This window comes from Trichinella spiralis (assembly GCF_000181795.1).
Source record: "Trichinella spiralis strain ISS 195 chromosome Unknown Scfld2, whole genome shotgun sequence".
NCBI lineage: Eukaryota > Metazoa > Nematoda > Enoplea > Trichinellida > Trichinellidae > Trichinella > Trichinella spiralis.
Genome location: NW_003526941.1, coordinates 4,684,495 through 4,705,481, shown reverse-complemented (window position 1 = coordinate 4,705,481; position 20,987 = coordinate 4,684,495). Strand labels below are relative to the sequence as shown.

General features: G+C 35.3%; 5 protein-coding genes across 5 annotated transcripts; 4 read left to right on the top strand and 1 right to left on the bottom strand.

Moving 5' to 3' along the window:
- The first annotated feature begins 12 nt into the window (after positions 1-12).
- Positions 13-7,376, top strand: Tsp_03550 (u4/U6.U5 tri-snRNP-associated protein 1). The gene is made up of 18 exons (XM_003379853.1): positions 13-481; positions 2,081-2,265; positions 2,359-2,683; positions 3,719-3,989; positions 4,066-4,166; positions 4,233-4,365; positions 4,430-4,544; positions 4,763-4,859; positions 4,942-5,078; positions 5,138-5,210; positions 5,291-5,540; positions 5,649-5,806; positions 5,869-6,002; positions 6,087-6,383; positions 6,469-6,644; positions 6,700-6,943; positions 7,032-7,153; positions 7,319-7,376. The coding sequence occupies exons 1-18, from the start codon at positions 13-15 to the stop codon at positions 7,374-7,376; spliced, it is 3,345 nt and encodes a 1,114-aa protein (XP_003379901.1).
- A 33-nt stretch (positions 7,377-7,409) lies between these two features.
- On the bottom strand, positions 7,410-8,553 carry Tsp_03549 (oxidoreductase, zinc-binding dehydrogenase family). The gene is made up of 2 exons (XM_003379852.1): positions 7,876-8,553; positions 7,410-7,814 (listed from the first exon to the last, which is right to left on the bottom strand). The coding sequence occupies exons 1-2, from the start codon at positions 8,551-8,553 to the stop codon at positions 7,410-7,412; spliced, it is 1,083 nt and encodes a 360-aa protein (XP_003379900.1).
- A 2,141-nt stretch (positions 8,554-10,694) lies between these two features.
- On the top strand, positions 10,695-11,767 carry Tsp_03548 (putative kazal-type serine protease inhibitor domain protein). The gene is made up of 4 exons (XM_003379851.1): positions 10,695-10,923; positions 10,997-11,152; positions 11,233-11,359; positions 11,428-11,767. The coding sequence occupies exons 1-4, from the start codon at positions 10,695-10,697 to the stop codon at positions 11,765-11,767; spliced, it is 852 nt and encodes a 283-aa protein (XP_003379899.1).
- A 2,852-nt stretch (positions 11,768-14,619) lies between these two features.
- Tsp_03547 (hypothetical protein) lies at positions 14,620-16,351 on the top strand. The gene is made up of 5 exons (XM_003379850.1): positions 14,620-14,629; positions 14,767-14,888; positions 15,560-15,692; positions 16,064-16,212; positions 16,247-16,351. The coding sequence occupies exons 1-5, from the start codon at positions 14,620-14,622 to the stop codon at positions 16,349-16,351; spliced, it is 519 nt and encodes a 172-aa protein (XP_003379898.1).
- Positions 16,352-17,587: 1,236 nt separating this feature from the next.
- Tsp_03546 (hypothetical protein) lies at positions 17,588-18,877 on the top strand. The gene is given in 6 exon segments (XM_003379849.1): positions 17,588-17,598; positions 18,039-18,198; positions 18,372-18,453; positions 18,564-18,593; positions 18,779-18,846; positions 18,863-18,877. The coding sequence occupies 6 exon segments, from the start codon at positions 17,588-17,590 to the stop codon at positions 18,875-18,877; spliced, it is 366 nt and encodes a 121-aa protein (XP_003379897.1).
- Positions 18,878-20,987: the final 2,110 nt, after the last annotated feature.

Genomic DNA, 20,987 nt, shown 5'->3' with positions numbered 1-20,987 from the left:
GCTTTGGGCAAAATGTGGCATCCGGAGCACTTTGTCTGCGCCCACTGCGGCCAAGAGCTGGGCAGGCAGAATTTCTACGAGCGCGCCTGCAACGCTTATTGCGAAAACGACTACCACCGACTGTTTTCGCCTCGTTGCGCCTATTGCAACGGTCCAATCAAGGACAAGTGCATCACGGCCATGGACCGTACCTGGCATCCGGAGCACTTCTTCTGCGCCCAGTGCGGTAAGCAGTTCGGCGAAGAAGGTTTTCACGTGAACAACGGTCGGCCGTTTTGCCGCCAAGATTATTTCGCATATTTCGCTTTGCGTTGCCAAGCTTGCCAACAACCGCTGATGAACAACTACATCACCGCTTTGAACGCCCACTGGCATCCCCACTGTTTTGCCTGTCACGACTGCAAACAGCCGTTCGTCGGTGGTTCATTTTTCGAGCATCTCGGCGAACCCTACTGTGAAACCCACTACCACGAAAAACGGGGTTCGCTTTGTTCCGGTTGTCACAAGCCGATCAGCGGACGGTGCGTCACCGCCATGGGGCAGAAATTCCATCCCGAACATTTCATCTGTTCCTTCTGCTTGAAACAGCTCACCAAAGGCACGTTCAAAGAACACGAAAACAAGCCCTATTGTCACAGATGTTTCGCCAAATTGCTCAGCTAATCCATCAACCCGGCAACGGTTCAACATTTTTCATTTTCTCACACATATATTTATTTATATGCAAAGTTCATTTTTTTTTGTTCATGGAGTTTCTTCGTTTGTAAAAGAAACGGTTTGTTATTTTTCATTTTTATACTCTGGTGTTTGTTTTCGTTTTCTGGCATGGCAGGGCTTGCTGCATGTCAAGCTGTTTTGACATGCGCATTATTGTTCCTCTTTCACACTAAACAACTGGATTTAAATCAGTGCATCTGTATGCTTGCAAAAAATTTTTCTTATCAGTTGTTCGAAAAGTGTACTTTCAATTCTGCCTTAGCCTGCCTACTCGCGTGCTCTTTTTTTTACGTGTCTGTTTTTTTTTTGCTGATCCGATTTTTCTTCCAACATTAACTGATTCAACAATGAATGCTTCATCTTCTGCTTAAATTGTGCTCTTCTTCCTCTTCCTCTTCTTATTTTACTTTTTTTTTGTTCGCTTGTTTCTCCGCTTCCTCTTTCTGAGATTGCTGTGTTTGATTATTTTGCTCATTCAAATGCTTCATCATGTGAAATTGTTGTTCTTTGTTTATGGATTTGATTGAACGAGAACAACAGAAAAACAGATCACAACAATTAGACAATTCAAATTTCACTGACTGGCTGCTTTTTTTCCACCGTTATCATTGTGTGCATCGAGGTTCAACATTGGTATATATATATATATATATATATATATATATATCATAATCTTCACTGACGGAAATAAAAATGTCTCTCTTTTTTCTTTTTTGAATTGCATTTGAAAAAAAGAACATTGTTCTTCTGTTTTTTTTATTTTCTTAATTTCTGTTCGGTATTTTATTCGTTTGTTTGAATTTTCCTAATTTCTTGTATTGCAAATATTTCCAATTTATTCGGTGCATTAACATACAAACAAATGGCTGTGCTGTGGTGGATGTTTCTTGACTTTTCTTTTCTTTTTTATTTTTTTCTCTCAAATTCTATTCAAAATCGGTAAACTAAACGCCTACAATTGTTGATTAGACAATCGTTTCATGCCAGATGTTCTCTTTTCCTTCCTATAACATCTGATAGTGACAGATACAGTAGGATGGTAGTCTGCGAATATTGAGAGAAAAAGTCAAGAAGAGTTTGTTGTTCAGTGTAAAAATTCGCTTCCTCTTTATAATTCAATTGTGTTATCAATAGTAATAAAAATAATCAAATAAGAAGCCTTTTTTTATTATTCATAAATAATGTTTTCAGATTGGCTGAACTTTCGCCCTATGACGATATTGTAAAGCAAAAGAAAATTTTATTTTATAGATGTTTGAAACAATAAATGATAAATTCATCAAAATCCAATGGTATTTATTGAAATTTATTCAATACATTACAGTAATGACAGCTACCGTAATTTAATAGTAATGTTTTACAGGACCGCGTGACCGCTGTTGCAAACAAAGAAGTATTGGATTCGAGTTTCTGTGCTACGCTTTTGAAAAAACAATTGGAACAATGTCGCACTCTACGCCGATGGATAGAGACGCCGCAGTGAAGGCAATAGCCGATCATATGCTTCGAGGTTATTGTATGCTTGATGATTATTGCAAAACCTGCGGGGTAATAATAATTCGACCGTTGTGATCGATAACTGTTTTTTTATCTTTCAACTTTTGTCAAATGATAATTATACATTTCTTCTTCTAACTTAAGGGAGTTTTACTTCAAGATCGAAACAAGAAAATATTATGCGTCTGTTGCCCGGTAATGGATACTGAAGAAAATGAAGCAGCGAAAAGTGAACCTGCACAAGTGGAAGCTGAAGCAAAACCAGCGGAAGAGAAGTTGCAGCCGGTCAAAAGTATCAGTTTGCAATATAAGTATCAACCAGTATCCTACGGTTTGGAAAAAGTACGTTCATGCTTGATGCGTGAGATGGTTGATGTTGCAGAAGAGTTGAATAGGTCGTCATCGGTTGGCGAACGTCGGAATCTGTTGCAACTTATTCAACAAATCAGCAAAACTTTGAAGTCATTAGGTTGGATGAAAAATGAATATTTTATTGAATAGACAATAATAATAATAATAATAAAGAATCATCATCTTTCGCCTGCAGATTTTTCTACTTAATAATAATGCACACGTTTATTTCGCATTACGAAGTATGTGCTTGCGCATGTCTTTCGATTTTTACGTCACTGTCTGAATAGTTCGCAGTATTGAAGAAGGAAATTTTTATCTTTGGTCAAATATTCGAACAGTTTATTATTTATTTTGTATTAGAATTTAATATTTGTGAGTAGTGTTGCTTCATGTTTGTCAGTAAACTGTTACGAATTAAGGAAGTGTAAAAGTGGACCGCAATTGATAAGCTTAAACAATCAACAGCTATTTGATTTGTTTAATATTTATTTCATTGAAAAGTAACAAACTCGCCATCTTGGTTCTTCAAACACTTCAACGATCAACTGCATAACATTTGTACTACTGTAATATTGAACTTGCATTTATCTACTTACAGTATGATATGGTGAAACCCAAAATTGTGATTTACAATCTCAATTTGGTTTCGTCGTCTTTTCAAGTCAAGGTAAGAGAATTTTTGTTGTTGTTTAAAAGTTCAAACTTCAAAAAATACTTGCTTATTTTGACTGATTATTTTCTTATTATTGGTTTTGTATTGTGTGTATTGTACTTTGCTTAGAATTGTTTGACTTGGAAGTATGTTCAAACTGAGAACCATTCTGAGTGTGCAGTTTAGATATACTGATTAAGACGAATATTATTTTATCGATTGAATGTATTTTATAATAGGCAGAAACGTTCAAATTGAGTCAAATGCATGTCTAATAATACTGATGCACGATTTTATGAACTCTGTTGTTTTCATTGAGCAACATATGTAGTTCGATGTAAATTTAATTTGAGTAATCAAAGTAGTTCATGTTCAAATTATTACAGTTGTATTATTGTTTTTTTTATTTTTCTCATTATATGAAAATTAATTTTATTTTTTTCCATTATCAGATTTGTCAGTGATCAATGAAATCGAAAACCAAACACGAAAATAAAGCTAAACGAAAACGATCCAAATCTAGCTCGGATCGAGAAGCGGAAGGGGGCAAGAAACGGTTGAAGAAAAGTGGTACAAAGGGTAAAAATGTGAAAAAACCTGTGCAGCCCAATGACGATGACAAGATTGAATCGACATTCGATGATTCTGAGAAGCTCAACAAAAGAACAATTGAAGCAAAAAATAAAGAATCAGATTTTGTCTCAGATGAGCTTGTCAGAATGGAAGAAGATGCGTCAGCGGAAATTTCTATGAGCGTTGAAGAAACCAAGTATTTATTGTGTTGATGAGATAATTAGAGAGAAATTTTGCAATATCACAATTCGGAAATGTGTAATTTTATATAGCAAGCTGAGAGAAAAGTTGGGTCTAGCACCGTTGAAGATGGAAGAAACGAAAGAAGAAGAACGAACAGTGATCGCCGACGACGGAACCACCGTAGTGGAAAGTGTGTTGCATTATTTTTTTTTTCCATTTTAGTTTCAGATGATGAATATTTTCTTTTTATTTTAAGAAGTTGTCTCGGTTGATGGAAAAGAATTTGTCCATCGCCCGGCATTGAACGTGACGGAAAAGAAGGCACAAGATTCGTTCAAGGAGAAGCTCCAGGTGCAAAAAGAGCGTCGTTTGCTTCACGACAGATTATTGTAAGACAGTTTGTTCTTATTGTTACTTGAAATGTGGCATAATTTGAATGACGTTGCAATGTAGGAATGTGAAATTGCTTGCGGAATCCGATAGTGGAGAAGATGAAGAAGAGTCTGCTTTGGCTTGGGTTCAGAAAAGCCGAACATTGGAACAGGAACGTCAGTTAGCTGAGATGAAGGTAAGTGGAAAATTTAATTTTTTTATTTTGTTAAATATTTTTTGGTAAGTTTCGCTTCTCTTTTCACCAGGCAAAACAGCTGGAAGAAATGGACAATGAGTTGATTCAAGAACTTGACCATAAGAAGCACGCGCTGCCAAGGCATACTGTAATTTTGTGATCGAATCGTTTCTTTTCTGTACGAGTACGATGTTTTGTTTCGCTGTTTATTTTTTCAGCAATATTCCTCTAAAGATTTGAGCGGATTTACGGTTCTTCATGCGAAAGATGAATTTTTAGAAGGAAGAGAAACAGTTTTAGTTTTGCAAGACAAAGGTATGAAAAAGTGTTGTTACTTTTGTTTTCTTTTTCTGTGATTTTAATTAGATTGTTAAGTTTCAATTGTTTGATTGAATAGATGTTTTGGACGATAGTGAAGATGTGTTGATCAATCCAACGTTGGTTGAACAGCAACAGTGGAAGAGGAACGTTGAAAATAGAAAGAAAAAGCCAGATTATGATCCATTTGAAGAAGAAGTGGATGAATTTGGAATGGTAAAGGGAAGTTTGTTGTTGTTGTGAGCATTGATGATGGATTTGTAATTTTTGTCTAGTTGAAAGAGAAGGTGCTGTTGAAAAAGTATGACGACGAGATTGTTGGTATTAAAAAGGAATCATTTAAATTGGGTAAGCAGTTTGGATTTTGGAATGTTGATTTGATAAATGCAAAATGAACAGCAATTTTGTATTTGGAATTTACAACACAGGTCAAGATGGTGCTGTGGATGTTTCCAAAGAAGCCGCTTTGCGAGAGTTGAGCAAACAGTTACGTGAGGGTGTGCAGTCGTTGAATTCGGCTCCGCTAGAAATTGCTCGCGAATATTACACGACCGAAGAGATGGCGAAATTCAAAAAGCCACGCAAACGTGTCAAAAAGCAACGCAAAACCAATACTGAAACTTTCGAAGATTTATTTTTGAAATCCGAACGACAAATTGATGAAGACTATGGAAGCAGGTAAGCTAAAATCGGTGACAATTGATCATTTTCAGCTTGCCATTTAATGATTGTAGTTTATTTTATTATCATTATCTGTTGGCTAACTTATCATTGTCGGTATTTAAGAGGACGTGGCAAAGGTAGAACGAAGGAAAATTATGAATTGGATAATGAGAACAGTTTGAAAGGTGAAGAAATTAAACTGGAAGCACCAACAGATAAGCAAGAGATGAATCGTCTTGCATCACTGAAGAACGACTTGTTGAAGAAGCCGATTGGAACTGGTAAATTATTTTATCACACTCTACTTGATTGATATTTATTGTAAAAAATAAAATCGTTTCAGGCACCGAATTGTCATTGGAGAATGTTGTAATTGAAGATGAAGCTGAGGAAGAGTTCAACGCAATTTTGAATCGTGCAAGAAAAGCAAAATTAGCCGAAAACATGCAACAAAGCTTCAAATTCGGTGCTGAAAAGGTCTCTCCAGTGGAAGCTGTGCAATTCAACAATTAGCGTGCGAAATTCAACGAAATTGTTCTGCATAATTTCCTCTATTTGCAGGTTGTCAGTGCACTGAAAAATAATACTATGACGGAAAGTGATGCAGATTCACAACAGATGCAGCCTGGCACTTCTGGAATAATTTTTGACTCAGTATCCGAATATTGTCGTGGTTTAGGCGAAATTCCAACTTATGGACGTTCAGGCAATCGTGATTCCCGGGAATTGGTTAGCTTGGATTTGGTGAAAAATAAAATTGTCAAAACTGAAAATGTCGGAGAAGAAAGCAACTGGGTAATGAAAGATTTGACCCAAGAAGAGCAATCCGAATCAGGTTCTTCGGACGGCGATGATGTGGTATGTATGGATGGGTCTGTCTGTATTCATTGTTCGGTTATTTTATTTGCATTTGATTTCGGTGAAAAAAAAGAAAAGAGAACAGCTGGATGTGAAACCAATTTTGGAAGAAGAGCCTGAAGCTAGACGCAGTGTTGCGGCGGCATTGCAACTCGCTTTCCGCAAAGGCTATTTGGACAAGGATAAGAAAGGCTTTGACCAGGATGCGCAGTTGCAACATTTGAAAGCGAAACGTTACACCATTTTAGACAAACAATTCAAGTGAGCAAGCGGTTTGTGGTGAATTATATGTTTCACGGTCAATTTTAATTTTTAGTGATATTGATGATAAATATGCGAAAAAGTTGGAACGGATGGGTGGAAGTGGTCATGGTGGACCGATAGTCGATTTCAAAGAAAAGAAAAATTACGTTCCGAACGTAAAATTGGAATACGCAGACGAGCATGGTCGATTGATGGATGCGAAGGATGCTTTCAGATATTTATCTTGGAAATTCCACGGCAAAGCGCCTGGCAAGAAGAAAGTTGAAAAACGCATGAAGAAGATTATGGAAACGGAGGTAAGCAGCGTATTTTATATATTTATACATGCTCTTTAATCAGCAGCAGTGGGGCTGTAGGTGAGCAGTACTTTGTTTCAAATTTTAGCTGATGAATGAAATGAGCTCTACGGATACACCGTTGGGCACTTTGGAAAAGCAGATTCACAAGCAGCGACGACTGCAGACTCCTTATATTTACTTAAGCGGAGGTGGTTGCAAAGATATAGGGTATGACAGTCGTTAATTAAATAGTTCACTTTTTTTTTAATCATCGTCATCATCATAACTTTTCTTTTTTTCTCTAGGTCTTCTTTTTCGAAAGAATGAACAAGTTATTCATCGAAAGATTTATTTCTCTCATTATCGTACATTTGTAATGAAAAAAATATACAGGTCATATATTCTCATTCATTCAGTTTGTGCAGTTTCATTGAGTAATATGTTCAGTTGACTAAGAAATAAATAGTTTTTTTAAGTTGTGTATTCAAGATTCGAAAACTAGCAGTTGTTTTCTCGCAGTAGTAGTAGCATCGCAAGCTTGCTTGATGGCGAGTTTGTAATCTTTGAACGGTATCATCTCTAATCGAGGCGCACGAAGCTTCCGCTGAAGCAGCAAATCGGTCAACGTGTTCAACATGTGCAAACGTTCAGTTTGGTTCTTTTGCTGTGCATTCCATGCCGACATCCAAAATCCGTGCAGTTGTATCCGTTTGAAAATCAACGCACCAGTGGGAACTTGTAACGGCTGTTTGGACATGCCGCCGTAAGTAACCAATTTTCCATTGGGGCATAACGCGGCCGCGATAAATATTGTACTTCTACCGGAAATGCAGTTCAAACCCAACTTCGGGGCAGCTATATTGTTGAAAAGCATCTGAGCATCTTCACCCTGAATCGATGAATGAACGAATGAAAATTTTGATCAAAACAACAATATAAAAAAAACGAACCACAACCTTGAGTTGGGTTTCGGTCAGAATGTGATCGGCACCGAGCTCTTTCAGATAGTCGATCAAGTCGACAATGTTCGACTTGTCGCGGATAATGTTCACACTGGTATAACCGAAGTGCTTGCAAAGTTGGATGACGTTCTGGCCCACAGCGCTCGTGGCGCCATTTTGTAAAACTACATCGCCAGGTTGCAAGTGGACAAAATCCTGAAGCATCCGATAAGCGGTCGACGGATTCACGGCCAACGTGGCCGCCTCGGCCACGGATAGTTGGTTGTTAATTTTCAAAAGGTCTTTAGCATTTGCCACGCCCACGTTTCGCCAAGTGCCGAAGCCGGCTTGAGCCGGAATGGCCCAGTCGCCGACTCTGAGGTTGGTCACCTCGCTGCCGACCGCTTCGATACGCAGTACACCTTCGTTGCCGCCCACGGCCGGCAAACTCGGATTCAGCGGATAAACGCCTTGGATTTGATTGATATCCGCCGGATTGATGCTCGCTGCGAGCATGCTGTATTGGACTTGGTCAGCCTGCAGTGCGGATGGTATTTTCACTTTGCGCAGCTGTAGTACCTGTTCTGGATGGCCATGTTCAGCGTAAGTCAGTTGTTGCGACCGAAGATGACGACGAAACAAAGTTTTATGATTTCTTAGCAGATGGCGAATTAATTCTGGATGCATGCTGAAAAATGATTGCAGCGCAACTCATTCATTCATTCATTCATTGCTGTCATCAATCAAATGAACAACAAAATGAGCATTATCGAATTGTTGAAGAAAAGTATGCTGCAAAAAAGTTTAAATAACGATAAATTTGAACGCGTACAGTCTGGGCATTGGCATTTGATTGATATGTCTTCTTGAGAAAAGAGCTTTCCTTCAACTTGAATCACACCGACGGCTCTGTTAACTAAACTGGTTACAGCAAGCAAGGTATGTTAAATTATTGATATTTTTTTCTATACAATTAAACGATTTGCAAATGTTTGATCATTTTTCTTGCTAATAATAATAATAATTATTACGATGATGATATCGTTAAATATCGAATAAACCTAGAAGAAGAATGTCGTTTCAACGTTGAACGTCGTTGCGTCGCATTTGTTCAAAATGTTGTTCAGAGAAAAAAGAAAAGAACAAACAGTTTGAAAACTTAATATCACCCATCGAAGAAAGTATCCGTTACGCTGCAAGAAGGAAAAGGAAAACATCAATGAGAGAAGAAAACAACAAGTAGGAGCATGTTATTTTGTTGAAAATGTAGCAAATTGGAAAATTTTCTCACAGATTGAAATCATCATTTAATGAGGTACCTGTGCATGATCGTTCATTAATATGCAAAAATGTTCTTTCGACTAAATCAGTAAAGCGAATCTGTAAACATTTGCAAGTATGTTAAAAAAATAAAATCTTACTGTATTTTTTGACAATCAAGGCTAAATTTGTATAAATTCAATATTGACGGTGCTAAGAAATTTAATTTTAAAGAAACTAAACGTATTCACCACCAAGTGAAAATTATTTCTCAGTTGTGTGTGATCAGTATTTTGAATGTTTCCATTAACAAACTTTAGGATTTGCTTGTGAGGAATATATGGTTTTTTTTGTATTTCTGTATTACTTGCAAAAATATTATGAATCACACTGCAGTTTTACGAAAATTATATGTTGAAGTCGAAATTCAAGTTTTTGTTTAATAAAATTTAAAAAATATTACTATTATTTTAAATGATTTTTTTCAATTATAAAAATTGGTCATTTTCAGTGCAATTGCCTAACCATTGTTCATAAGTGTTGATCATTTATTTCTATTTGCGATGTTATTGTTGTAAATTTGATTTGTTCATGAAGAATTTTTTCGACATAGTTTTATTTCAATTAATTGCCATGTACGTTACCTTATCACTAACTACCTAATTTTCTGGCCATCAACTGCTAACTTTGGCATATGACGTTATTTCATTTTTGGCAGTCATTTGTGTTTTCTAATTTTTTCAGTACTTTCCATTTATTTGTACCGCATTTGCCTATCTTTTCTGGCTTTTACTTTTGACTTTTCAAACTTTTTCACTGACTGTTTGTATGCATATTGTTTTCCTGTCTTTTCATTGCTTCCCGTTAGAGGAATTGAGTAAACAAAGTATGTGGGTCACAAAAATTGCAGTTAAGTAGCGTTTATGTAGCATGTAATGCATATTTAGGTTCTATTATATGCATGTGTTATTTATTTATGTGTACTTATTTGTTTATTATTACATTAAAAACATTTTATATGCTTGAAGAAAACGTTAGTATTGTTTAAACTTTTATTCACATTAATATATATATGTTTATATAAAGTGTGAACATATTACATTAGTCTAACATTGAAACTAATAAGTGTCAGGACGTGAGAAAATTATTGAACATTTCAGTAGAAGCTAAACAATAATTCAATAATTAGAGAGTTGCCTAACGGCAGCAGTCCGTGTACAGATTAGATGGTGAAATGTTCGAGTGAAAATTTGACTGTTCTGCATCAATATGATGCATCGTTACAGAATGTATGAAAGTATGGGTATTTTTAATGTCGTGACTTTTCGAAGAATAGGAATAGTGAAGAATTGTAAATTTCAGTCGTGTACTTGTCATTTGAAGTGCCGCTGTAAAGTAGCGTTAGATGTATTATTTCTGAGATACTCGAAATTGGTGTTGAAATGAATAATGTGTGTCGTGTTTACTGAAATTGGTGATCCAAAACCAGCAGTACACTTTCTGTTAATATACTGAAGCTGACAGTTGAAGAATGCAAGATGAGGGAAATTGTTTTTTTTAACACTTTGATGTTATCGGTAATATTTTCTGCAGTTGCAGTTGGTTTGGTCGGCTGGGATCCAAAGAGCGGTCGATTTAGTAATGCACAACTATCGATGGATTTTCCATTAGCTGATGAAACTGATGAACGTTGTTTGTGTTCAAAGCATCTGCAGCCTGTTTGCGGCAAGCACCGAGGCCAAAGCTATGTTTACCGAAATTTATGCACGTTGGCTTGCAATCAAAAGCATTTAGATGGTTGAAGTTTTTTTTTTTTTGAATTCCAAATTGTTGTTCCATTATGAAAATCGACCTGAATCCATTTTTGAAGGTTTGCTTTATTCTTACGATGGATTCTGCTGCCAAGAACGACCGTGCGCTGCGAATGCGTTGCCAGTCTGTGATCTAAGAGGACGTATATATCGAAATCAGTGTCATTTTGAAAACGAGCAATGTGTTGTTTGGAAAAAACACAGGCAGATTATTAGTAAGTTTTGTGGAAATTTTGAAAAATGAATTCTGAGCTCTCACGAGATGCAAATTTCAAAATACACAGTGCGTTTTAAGAAAAAGCAAACGTGTGTCCGTGCAGCAAGCCGTGTCCGTATTATGAACAGCCTGTTTGTGATTCTTACGGCAAAACGCACAAAAACCGATGTCTATTCAAGCGGGAACAGTGTTATTTGAAATTAGCGTATGCTTATTCCACAGTTTGTTAACGTTTTGTTGAAAACAAAAAGCAATGCTTTTCTTTCCATTTAGTTACGGTATCGAAGTGACATTCAAACAAGAGGGGCCTTGTTGCGTGACACGGTGCCATGGGCGATCATCACAACAGCGGGATATTACCATTTGCGACAGTAAAGGACGTACACATAGAAATCTTTGCGACTTTGATAAAATGTGGTGTCAAGAGAGAAGACTTGGAATATCCACGGCTCGAATAATGCACAAAGGATCCTGTCGGAATGTGACGTCGGCTAAAGAAATTCGCACACCGTTCATTGCTCCATTTCCGGACGCATTTTGGCCAGCGCTCAGTGCAGATTCTTCTTTTTGGTCAAAACTGATAAACCATCAGCAGCTGTATCCGTATTGGTAAATTGCAATTGATCAGTACTTTCTGGCAAATTCTTCGCGTACATGTTCGGAATGTAATCTGTAAAATGCATCGGTGAGAGCCAGTGCTGTTTCTTTGAATAAAGCTTTTCTCTTAGACAATGTCTTTCTTGTAACTAAAACTGTACGGTGATCAGGAGCATGATTAGCGGGCGGTATGGCATATCGGCCGGGATGTCTAACCAACCAACCAGACAGAACAACAATCAACAATGGACTTGTGTTGTATGAATGGACAAAAAGTAACAATTTTATCATTAAAAAGAAAAACTTATTGCAAAACGATTGTCATAGTTTAGAAACGGCACGCACTACATTAGTTAGTGTATGTTTGGTATAAATTTTCCCGCAGATTATGAAGCAACACAGTTGAAATTTAACACACGAAACGGAATCTATAGTATGCAATATATTGCGCTGCAATTCATTTTCATCGTGCTTACGTATTTGCTATGTCGAAAAAAATTTGCATAATGTACAACGCACATTACTGCGCAACGGCTTATTATCTGGGGCGCAGCATTTCAGTTTTATCGTGCACGGCGACTATTACTCCGCCGTCAGTGATTTTCCATAATACAGCAGTTCACTTTTTTCATACACCGCTATATCGGTTACTGCGTCCACGTTAGCTATTCGATTCTACTGTGGTTCTTTTATACAGCATTCTGAAAGCAGTCGTAATTGTGTGATATTCCGATCGGTTATTTGCACTTTATGTGCTACTCGATAGCCTGCTATTGCTGTTGAAGAAACTGATTTGTTTCATATGCTTATTTTATTTCCATTTTTTGAAAATTGCTCATCATAATTTTCGACTGGACAAAGAGAAGGCAAACCTGAACGAGGTGAACATGTATTTGGGTAAGTTGCATTTTTTTTCACTTATTTTATAATTTATTAAAAGGCAATGATGAAAATATATATTAAGATTGTAAATTAGCAAACAGAATTAAATAATACTGTTTATGTAGGTTTTAGAATTCACTTGTCAGTTTCTACAATTAAGTTAATGACAAACCTTACATGGCTGAGTTTTGATTTAATGCAGGGTTCAGGCTTTGCCGCACAAAATCTTTTTATGCAATTATTTTTATAAGTCGCAATATTTTTAGATTTTTTTTGTTTGTTAACTTTTATTTATTTCCATTTAACGCTTAGCTTAATTTCAAGATATGCATCTTCTTTATATTGTTTTTATTAATTGAATTATTTTTATTCTACCAATTTAGAAAATGATTCTTTCTTTTGTTAAAAACTCTTATTATATGTTCTTTTATATTTTGATTTTCTTTTCAAAGATTACTATTTGTTATTCTTTTACTTCTTTATTTTTACATTAATTTAAAACATAGCGACTCATGATACATTGCATACAAATTCGTAAACATGTAACAAACCGTAATAAGCAACTCACGGAGAAGATGTGCCAAATGGAATGGCTACCATCAATGGTCGAGATGGATGTGAACACTGGTCAGTTGTGGTGACTAAACATTTGAATGGTTTTCATCTTCATTCACTTATGTTACTTTCATCTTTTCTTTGTTACATTTTTGTGATATTTGTTGAGCATGTTGCTCATTGCTTTTTCAATGGAATTCAATATTCTTTACCATATTATGCCTCCTTTTGTATTTTATCAATCAAGATGCTTTATTTTCTTTCAATTTTCTTTTGATTTTTCAAAGCTTTTCGCACTTTCGTTTCATTCCTTTGTTCAGTTTTTTTAATTTTCATTTAAAATTGTTTGCTCGTTACATTAAAATTGCTGTTTGCTTGTTACATATTTTTGATATTTGTTGAGCATGCCGCTCATTGTTTTTTCAATATAATACAAAATTATTCACCATATTTTTCACCACCTTTATTTTTTATCAATCAAGATGTTTTACTTTCTTTACATTTTCTTTTAATTTTTCACATCACTTCAATCTTTGGTATCATTCTTTTGCACATTTTTTGTTTTTCATTTAAATTTGTTTGAATTATTGTCCTGCAATTTCTGATGTCGAGACAAAGATTCTTCATTACAAAGACGCAATTAATATATGTCATTACAACACGTACAGACATAACAGCAGCCCAATGTTGCATTCTTTTTCACCGATGACGGCCATGCCATGGACCCCACTTTGGAAGCGTGAGGACTTAGGGTTCAGGTGAAGGGAGATAATGTTGGTTCTGCATGCTCAATTCACTGGTGGAAGTTTTCGCATTTTCTCTCGGTTTTTAAGGGAGCTATGTCCAAAAGGCCAGGGGTTTAGCGGTTGCCACTTTTTTCCTGACACCGTGATTTTTCCAACTTTACACAGGGAAGGGTAGATTACTCAATTTCTTTTGATTACTTTTGTTTTTTCGTAAATGTTTTTAGCATTTTGTTTCTCAAAGCTTCTTGTTTGCGGTGGCTACCCCTACGTACCGCATGTTCCGCCTCATTTGTGCCCAACCACTGCCCTATTACTTGGGCATAAGGATTCTCTGTCTCGAAAGCCCCCGTGCCTTCCATCCTCGGTTTCTGCCCAGATTTCGCTTCATGGCGAATAGTAGATTCTGAACTGCCAAATACGTATTCCAAAATAGATGGCATAGATGCTTACTATCTGAAGTCTGTCACCTACGATGACTCTGTTCTCAAAGCCTAATGTATAGCGATATTGCTGTCATACATTACACTTAATATTACTGTACATTTTGAGGGCCTGTATTTAATTTGCATACTTTTCGTATTTTTACAATTGATGTCAAGAATTTTCTACTGCATTATCTCTTGTTATTTCTACTTATTGTTCAATAAAAAACATTTATTATGAATTTACTTGATTTGCATTTGAAATGAATTACGGTTAATTTTGAACTTGCATTGCACTTTTAAAGATTTTGATTGATTTTATATTTTCTATAAAAACTGATGAAATAGGTTTTAAAACAATTTCAATTTTGCAGGGTCGTCATTTAATGTATTTATTATCTTATTAATAGATTCAATATTCCAATTCCACATCAATGCACTCTCCCAGCCTACCGTACGCCAACACCCATTGAATCACAAACCACGTAAGCGTGTGCATAGTAGTATAACAAAACTTTGCATGCATTTTCTGGTAAATCGGTCTTACTGCGCCTGCTTTTCATTACATTAGGCAAGTAAGAATTTTCACGACTGTTAATCTAAAATCATGCTAAAAACAATATATATGATGTAACATCACAATAATAACAATTACGTGATTTCCCATTGCCAAATACCATTACATTGCTGAAAAATAAGCTTTTCAAATTAAGGTTTTTTATGTATTAGATAGATGGCGACGTTTCTAGCGACCTATAGTTGCTAAGCAAACAAACGGGAAAGCAATGAAAGAATGAAAATTTGCATGTTAATGAGACGCGCCTAATAATTATGAAGTAATTTGACTTAACTTCTGCTTTAAAACTTTAATAATAACCTTATTTAATATACTTTATTTGGGCTATCCAATCGCTTCTAGATGTGCGAAGCAATATTATCGTTAATATTGTAAAGTTCTATCTTATTTCTTGTTGTTTGTTCGATTTTGCATCAACGGACGTAGAGATTGTTTGCTGAGAATAACAAAAAGTAGGCGTACTACATGTTTAGTACAATCTTCATGCAAATTTGCATTTACGAAAAGAAAATCAAATATTAATCGTAAAGCGTAACTCATCGATGATCATGTTGTGTATGATTTGAATTTGCATCAATTCATGAATTCTAAATTTTGTTGTAGGGTTGATTTTGGAATATTTGTAGGCGGATGGTGTCGTGCAACATCAGAATAAAAGACGATTTCAAAGGAAGCCTGACAAGCAACATCATTTATATTCAGTATGGTCGATCACGTTGTGCAACTCTTCGAAAAATGTATATCTCCAAATGATGGGAGGTTGACTATTTTTGTAAGTTACAGTTTTTTTATTGAATGACATTGTAAAAATGCTTGAAATAGATATTGAATATATAACTGCTAAATGATAACTAAACAGTCTGTTCTTTGAAATTAATAAGTTAACTCTGCTGAAAATGGTATTCATTGCAAAGTATTATTATCCTGTTGACTATTATTGCATGCTTAGGCAGCGATCATACACTAATAGTTGATTGTTGTTTAATTTACGTACGATTAACGTTGCCGTTCAGTTTCATTTAAGTTACGGTTTTTTATGCTTCTTTTAATTACGTCATAATATTTTTTGAGATAGAGACTTTCATGTGTAACGTATTGAGGATTTTGTTGTTGTTCAACAATTATTATAGTTTTTGTTGCTAGCCCATTACATTATCTTACGTTTACAAAGCATACATGCATTTGTAGGTCAGAAGAGTATGTTTATGCTAATGTGAATGAAGGTGAACACTGCCGATGGCATTTTGCTACGTGCACTTTGTGCCATCCAAACCCGGAAGTGATTTTCCTTATATAAATTTCTGTTTATTGAGAGAACTGCACTATTATTTAATTATTCGTTGCTGAGGAACGTTCTAATTACTCACTGCATTGCGTTATTTGGTCATTTTGGTGCTTCACTTCAACAAATACGTTGAGATTGTGAAACTGATGAAATCAGGAAACTCAGTTGGAAAAATGTATGGCTCAGGCAGTCCTGCTAACAGGTATGAATTTTTACATACTTGCTGTTTTTTATACTTTGTTTTCGTTCCGTCTTTTCCCACGATTCGCTAAGCATGCCCGCTTTTACATCTTGCTGTAATTGTTTAAGTTTAATTTTTTGAATGTAACCTAACGCGCTTTTTTCTGTAATGATGTTCAATTAATAATCAATACTTTATTACAGACACGACAATTTCCAGCCGTAACATATAGTAGTAATGATATATAGATCTATAATTCTCAATAGTCCTTGCAAATGCATTTGTAAAATAGTATTGACATAGTCGTTGAACCACTCCCACATTATCTTTAATCCCTTCTGTGATATTTACTGCTGAGGTAAAATACTTGGCCAACTGTTTAATGGAACTGTCTGTCACCGGGATAGAGAAATCACAATCCTAAATGCTCTAAACTGATCAATTTGCGAACAGGATTGTTTCAGCATGACATGGGAAAGTTGCTGTTAGCTAGAAAACAGTTTTAACCACCTTTCTTGAAGCTTTCAGAATGGCAGTAACGTTCACTTCATCCTTAAGACCCTATGATGCCATTGTATTGCCAATAGCACAGACTTATAGATCCCACTGTTTTTTATCATTGAGAAAATAACTCAATATCTCCATTAATGTTGTCATTATTGATAAATGAAGGAACGCCTGATTATTTTCCGTGAAGGTTGAGTGAAGGAACGTGATTCACAATCTGACAACTTTCACCCCCTCCATCCTGCAAGTTCTCCCTCCTTCCTTCCTCTTTTGTTGTCCCGCCTTGCTTTCCCGTCTAATGATTTCCAGCATACGGTTCTTAATGATTTTAACTTGAACGGAGATCGCGCTCAATTGAAAATTCTACCCACTCCTCCCCACTATTTCGAGCTGAATGAACTGCGCTTAGCTGATGTGATCTGTCAGATATATATATATATATATATATATATATATGATATATTGAAATATATATATATATATATGATATAACATTATAAAAGATTTTTATTATTAATTATTACGTTGAATTGGTATTGGCATTTGTGTTTGAAGTTTAAAAAAAATTTACATAAAGGTGTAGTAAAAGTAAGTGTGATGTTAGAGATGAAATGCAAATTTTATAATCCGAAGATTGTTTACGGAGAAGCAGAATAAACATTCGTTTGCTGGCTAGTAGTAATGTTTTGCGGGTTACAAATGGTTCTGAAAAATTTGCTTCTGGTACAATTTTTTTTCAAACACTTTCAAATTCCTGGCCGGGATGTTGCGGCAGTTTCAATAACATTTTTAATGACAAATGTATTGTTTCTATTTCATGAATATTCATTTTTAGAGATCTACATGAAGCTTTTTGTTTTTAATAGCTATTTGTTGGGTGATTGATTCTATGTTATTTCCAAGTATGAATTGTAATTATTGTTATTCTCATCCAATTTAACTACTCTCCATAAATATATTGAATGCGTTGTTCATGAAAATCTGCTTGTTTTTAATTTGACTAAACGTTACATAATTCCTGTGGTAATTATTATCATTAGAAAATTAAATCTATTTTTTTTATAAATCGGAAAATTCATTTTATTTTCTAAACTGCTTTCAGTTTTACTATAAATCTAATTCTGATTTGTAGAAATACAATATTCGTACATTATTCTATCAACTCATACTTTCAATCAGCTAAATTCAGCTCATCAAATTTGCATAATAATGCACTATTACGTAGTAATGCAATATTACGTAATAGTGCAATATTACGTAGTAATGCAATCTTACGTAGTAATATGAAGTGTGTAAATAAAAACGTAATAAATTTCATCGTCTCGTTTAGTAACGTTGTTCATAAAATTCATTGCACTGCGCTATTACTGATGGCGAATTAGGTTGTTCTTCCGGAGGCAAAGTAAATAGTCATTTGCATAATTTACTTATTATACGTTTAATCAGAGTACTTTGATTACTTTAGGTTATTCTGTTCACTGGATTGCTGTCCGTCAGGCGCTTTGTCAACTATATTTCCGCTCTTCAGAACGAACAAGGAAATAGTGGTAAGTTGGATTTGATATTTTGGTGGTGGTATGCTATGCATGTTACTTTACTAATATGGTGAATGGAAACTGACAGGTCTCTTTTTCGTGTTGTTATTACTAACTTTCAGATACATCAGATGTTGAAGACCATGAAGTTCGTATTTCCGTTTTTTATTTTTAGATGACGGCATTAATATAATTCACTTTCAGAATTTATATTATATTCATATCAATGATCAAACACAAAGAAACAAACAAAGACATTCTGAAAAATTAGTGAATATGGTAAATATGCATTATTATAATTTTGCACAGTTTTTTGAAATTATTCAGTGAAATTTAGATTGTAGATCTGTTATGCGTTCAACTCCACATCACTTGAATCTTAACTGCAGCGCACAATTAAAACATGTTGATAATATTGTAGATTGGGTGGCCTTGATTTGAATAACTTCAAGATTTGAAATTTCATTGGAAATACAGTTTTACAGATGTTTCAGATACAGAAGTTGTTTCAACTTATATTACACTTTATTAATTACTTTTCAGAAAATTTCAACTTTCATTATTCATCATTATGATCAGATGTTATGTAATGTAATAACCAGATTATGAAAAGTATCTGTATGTGGTAACTGTGCATCATAATTTCGCCCTGCTGTTTGTTTGCCATCATTTTGATTTCCGGAAACAGATTGTATGTTGGCTACGCCATCAATTCCACATCGGCATCATATAAGTGATAACGTAGATTGGTTATGTTTGACTTTATTAAGTTTGAAGTTTCAATACTGCATTGGAAGTGTTGTTTTTTAGGTGTACAACTATATTTACTGCAGTGCAGCAACTGTATTTACAACTATATTTCTGGTAAGAGTGAAGGGAAAGAATATTCTGTTTATATAACACTATTTATCAGAAATTTTGTAAATCAATGCTTTATTGAATTAGCCTACGTCATCATAATTGAACCGTTTTCTAATTCCTGTCGCTCTGGCGAAATTGGTTTGTCAAGTTTATATCAATGCGTTCTAAATGTGCTATCACAAAAATACGTAAGTACAGCTTTTGCCTATTATAGGAATGCAATGCATCATCCACATCCACAAGATATGTCTTCATACTGATGGCGCTCTGCGTCAGTTGAAGTTGGTATACTGGCATTACCCAGTAATGATACAATGATCGGTGTGGTTTCCCTTATTGTAAGTTTGTATAATTGTTAGTTATTGTAAGTTTGTTAATTGTAATAACATTAATTGTAATAAAATTGTAATTATAATTTCTAATAACAGCAGATCGTGAATACAGATTTGCGCTGATGTCCGTGTGTATTCTATAAATTTGGTAGTGTGAGTTGCCATCAGTGCGGTTCGAAAGTGCCAATTAATAAACAACAAATTAATAAGTAGCCGTTCTGTTTATTTTGATGAGTGACAGTGATGTCGTGTGGCTTATCACAGACTAAGAATGTTTAGTTGAATGCTTTAGCCTGCAGCTGCAACTGAATAACCAACAAATGTAAGAAGTAATTTTTTTGCATATTTGTATATGTGGCTGTTTTGTATCAGTTTTATTTAACATGCTTTTACATTTCACAACACTGCAAATAAGTTTGTTCAAAATTTAGATGAAATTGGTGCATTCTTTGGTAACTAACTATGCGTTATTGAACATGCGGTTGTTTTAAATTTTTACACTTTACACAGGGCGAAGGCCTGCCATCAGTTGATGCTCAGTCAGTCTGAAGCAGATCAGTAAGCTTTTAACTTTTGCATACTGCGTACGTTAATTGTAAAGTTTGCTTCAATTTTTCAGGTACGTTTAGGCAAGAATAGTTTAGATACAGATTCCGACATTCAGTTGAAGGCAACATGGCTGTTTACTTAGCCTTGTTGCCTATAACGGAATGTTTAAAAATAAGTCTAAGCAGACATTATAGGAAAATGTGAAGTTCGTGAATGCAAAGGTAAGTTCGGTAAGTATTGTACAAGATGAAGGTAAGTATAAGTGAGAAGGTAAGTTGTGTACAAGATGAAGGTAAGTACAAGTCAGAAGGTAAGTTGTGTACAAGATGAAGGTAAGTACAAGTCAGAAGGTAAGTTGTGTACAAGGTGAAGGTAAGTACAAGTCAGAAGGTAAGTTGTGTACAAGATGAAGGTAAGTACAAGAGAGAAGGTAAGTAGTGAACAGGGTGAAGGTAAGTGAACAGGGTGAAGGTAAGTGCAAGTGAGAAGGTAAGTAGTGAACAGGGTGAAGGTAAGTGACAAGTGAGAAGGTAAGTAGTGAACAGGGTGAAGGCACAGGCTGATGCAACCAATGTATACAGATGCCTGAGGCGATCTATTTTATGCAATATGCAAATTTTTAATACACTTGGGGGCAATATGCAAATTTTTACTTTGCCCTCCGGCTACGCCCCAGGCTATGCCTCAGGCAAAATTCCAAAAATTTCGAAATTTTTAAAAAATAGCCCCAGGCTTTCGCCCCAGGCTATGCCCCAGGGCAAATAAAAATTTGCTATATTCCCTCCAGCTATGCCCATGGCACTA

What these genes read in the sequence shown, in the direction of transcription:
- Tsp_03550 (XM_003379853.1), top strand. Translation starts at nt 13, where the DNA reads ATGTGGCATCCGGAGCACTTTGTCTGCGCCCACTGCGGCCAAGAGCTG. An exon ending in ATGAGCGTTGAAGAAACCAA is followed by an intron (nt 3,990 to 4,065) that starts GTATTTATTGTG and finishes AATTTTATATAG; the next exon opens with CAAGCTGAGAGAAAAGTTGG. An exon ending in GAAGAAGCCGATTGGAACTG is followed by an intron (nt 5,807 to 5,868) that starts GTAAATTATTTT and finishes AAATCGTTTCAG; the next exon opens with GCACCGAATTGTCATTGGAG.
- Tsp_03547 (XM_003379850.1), top strand. An exon ending in AACTTTGCATGCATTTTCTG is followed by an intron (nt 14,889 to 15,559) that starts GTAAATCGGTCT and finishes GAATATTTGTAG; the next exon opens with GCGGATGGTGTCGTGCAACA. An exon ending in TGTGCCATCCAAACCCGGAA is followed by an intron (nt 16,213 to 16,246) that starts GTGATTTTCCTT and finishes CTGTTTATTGAG; the next exon opens with AGAACTGCACTATTATTTAA.
- Tsp_03549 (XM_003379852.1), bottom strand. Translation starts at nt 8,553, where the DNA reads ATGCATCCAGAATTAATTCGCCATCTGCTAAGAAATCATAAAACTTTG. An exon ending in AAACCCAACTCAAGGTTGTG is followed by an intron (nt 7,815 to 7,875) that starts GTTCGTTTTTTT and finishes TCATCGATTCAG; the next exon opens with GGTGAAGATGCTCAGATGCT.
- Tsp_03546 (XM_003379849.1), top strand. An exon ending in GAACGAACAAGGAAATAGTG is followed by an intron (nt 18,454 to 18,563) that starts GTAAGTTGGATT and finishes ACTAACTTTCAG; the next exon opens with ATACATCAGATGTTGAAGAC. An exon ending in TGTTGAAGACCATGAAGTTC is followed by an intron (nt 18,594 to 18,778) that starts GTATTTCCGTTT and finishes AGTGAAATTTAG; the next exon opens with ATTGTAGATCTGTTATGCGT.
- Tsp_03548 (XM_003379851.1), top strand. Translation starts at nt 10,695, where the DNA reads ATGTTATCGGTAATATTTTCTGCAGTTGCAGTTGGTTTGGTCGGCTGG. An exon ending in CAATCAAAAGCATTTAGATG is followed by an intron (nt 10,924 to 10,996) that starts GTTGAAGTTTTT and finishes CCATTTTTGAAG; the next exon opens with GTTTGCTTTATTCTTACGAT. An exon ending in AAAACACAGGCAGATTATTA is followed by an intron (nt 11,153 to 11,232) that starts GTAAGTTTTGTG and finishes GTGCGTTTTAAG; the next exon opens with AAAAAGCAAACGTGTGTCCG.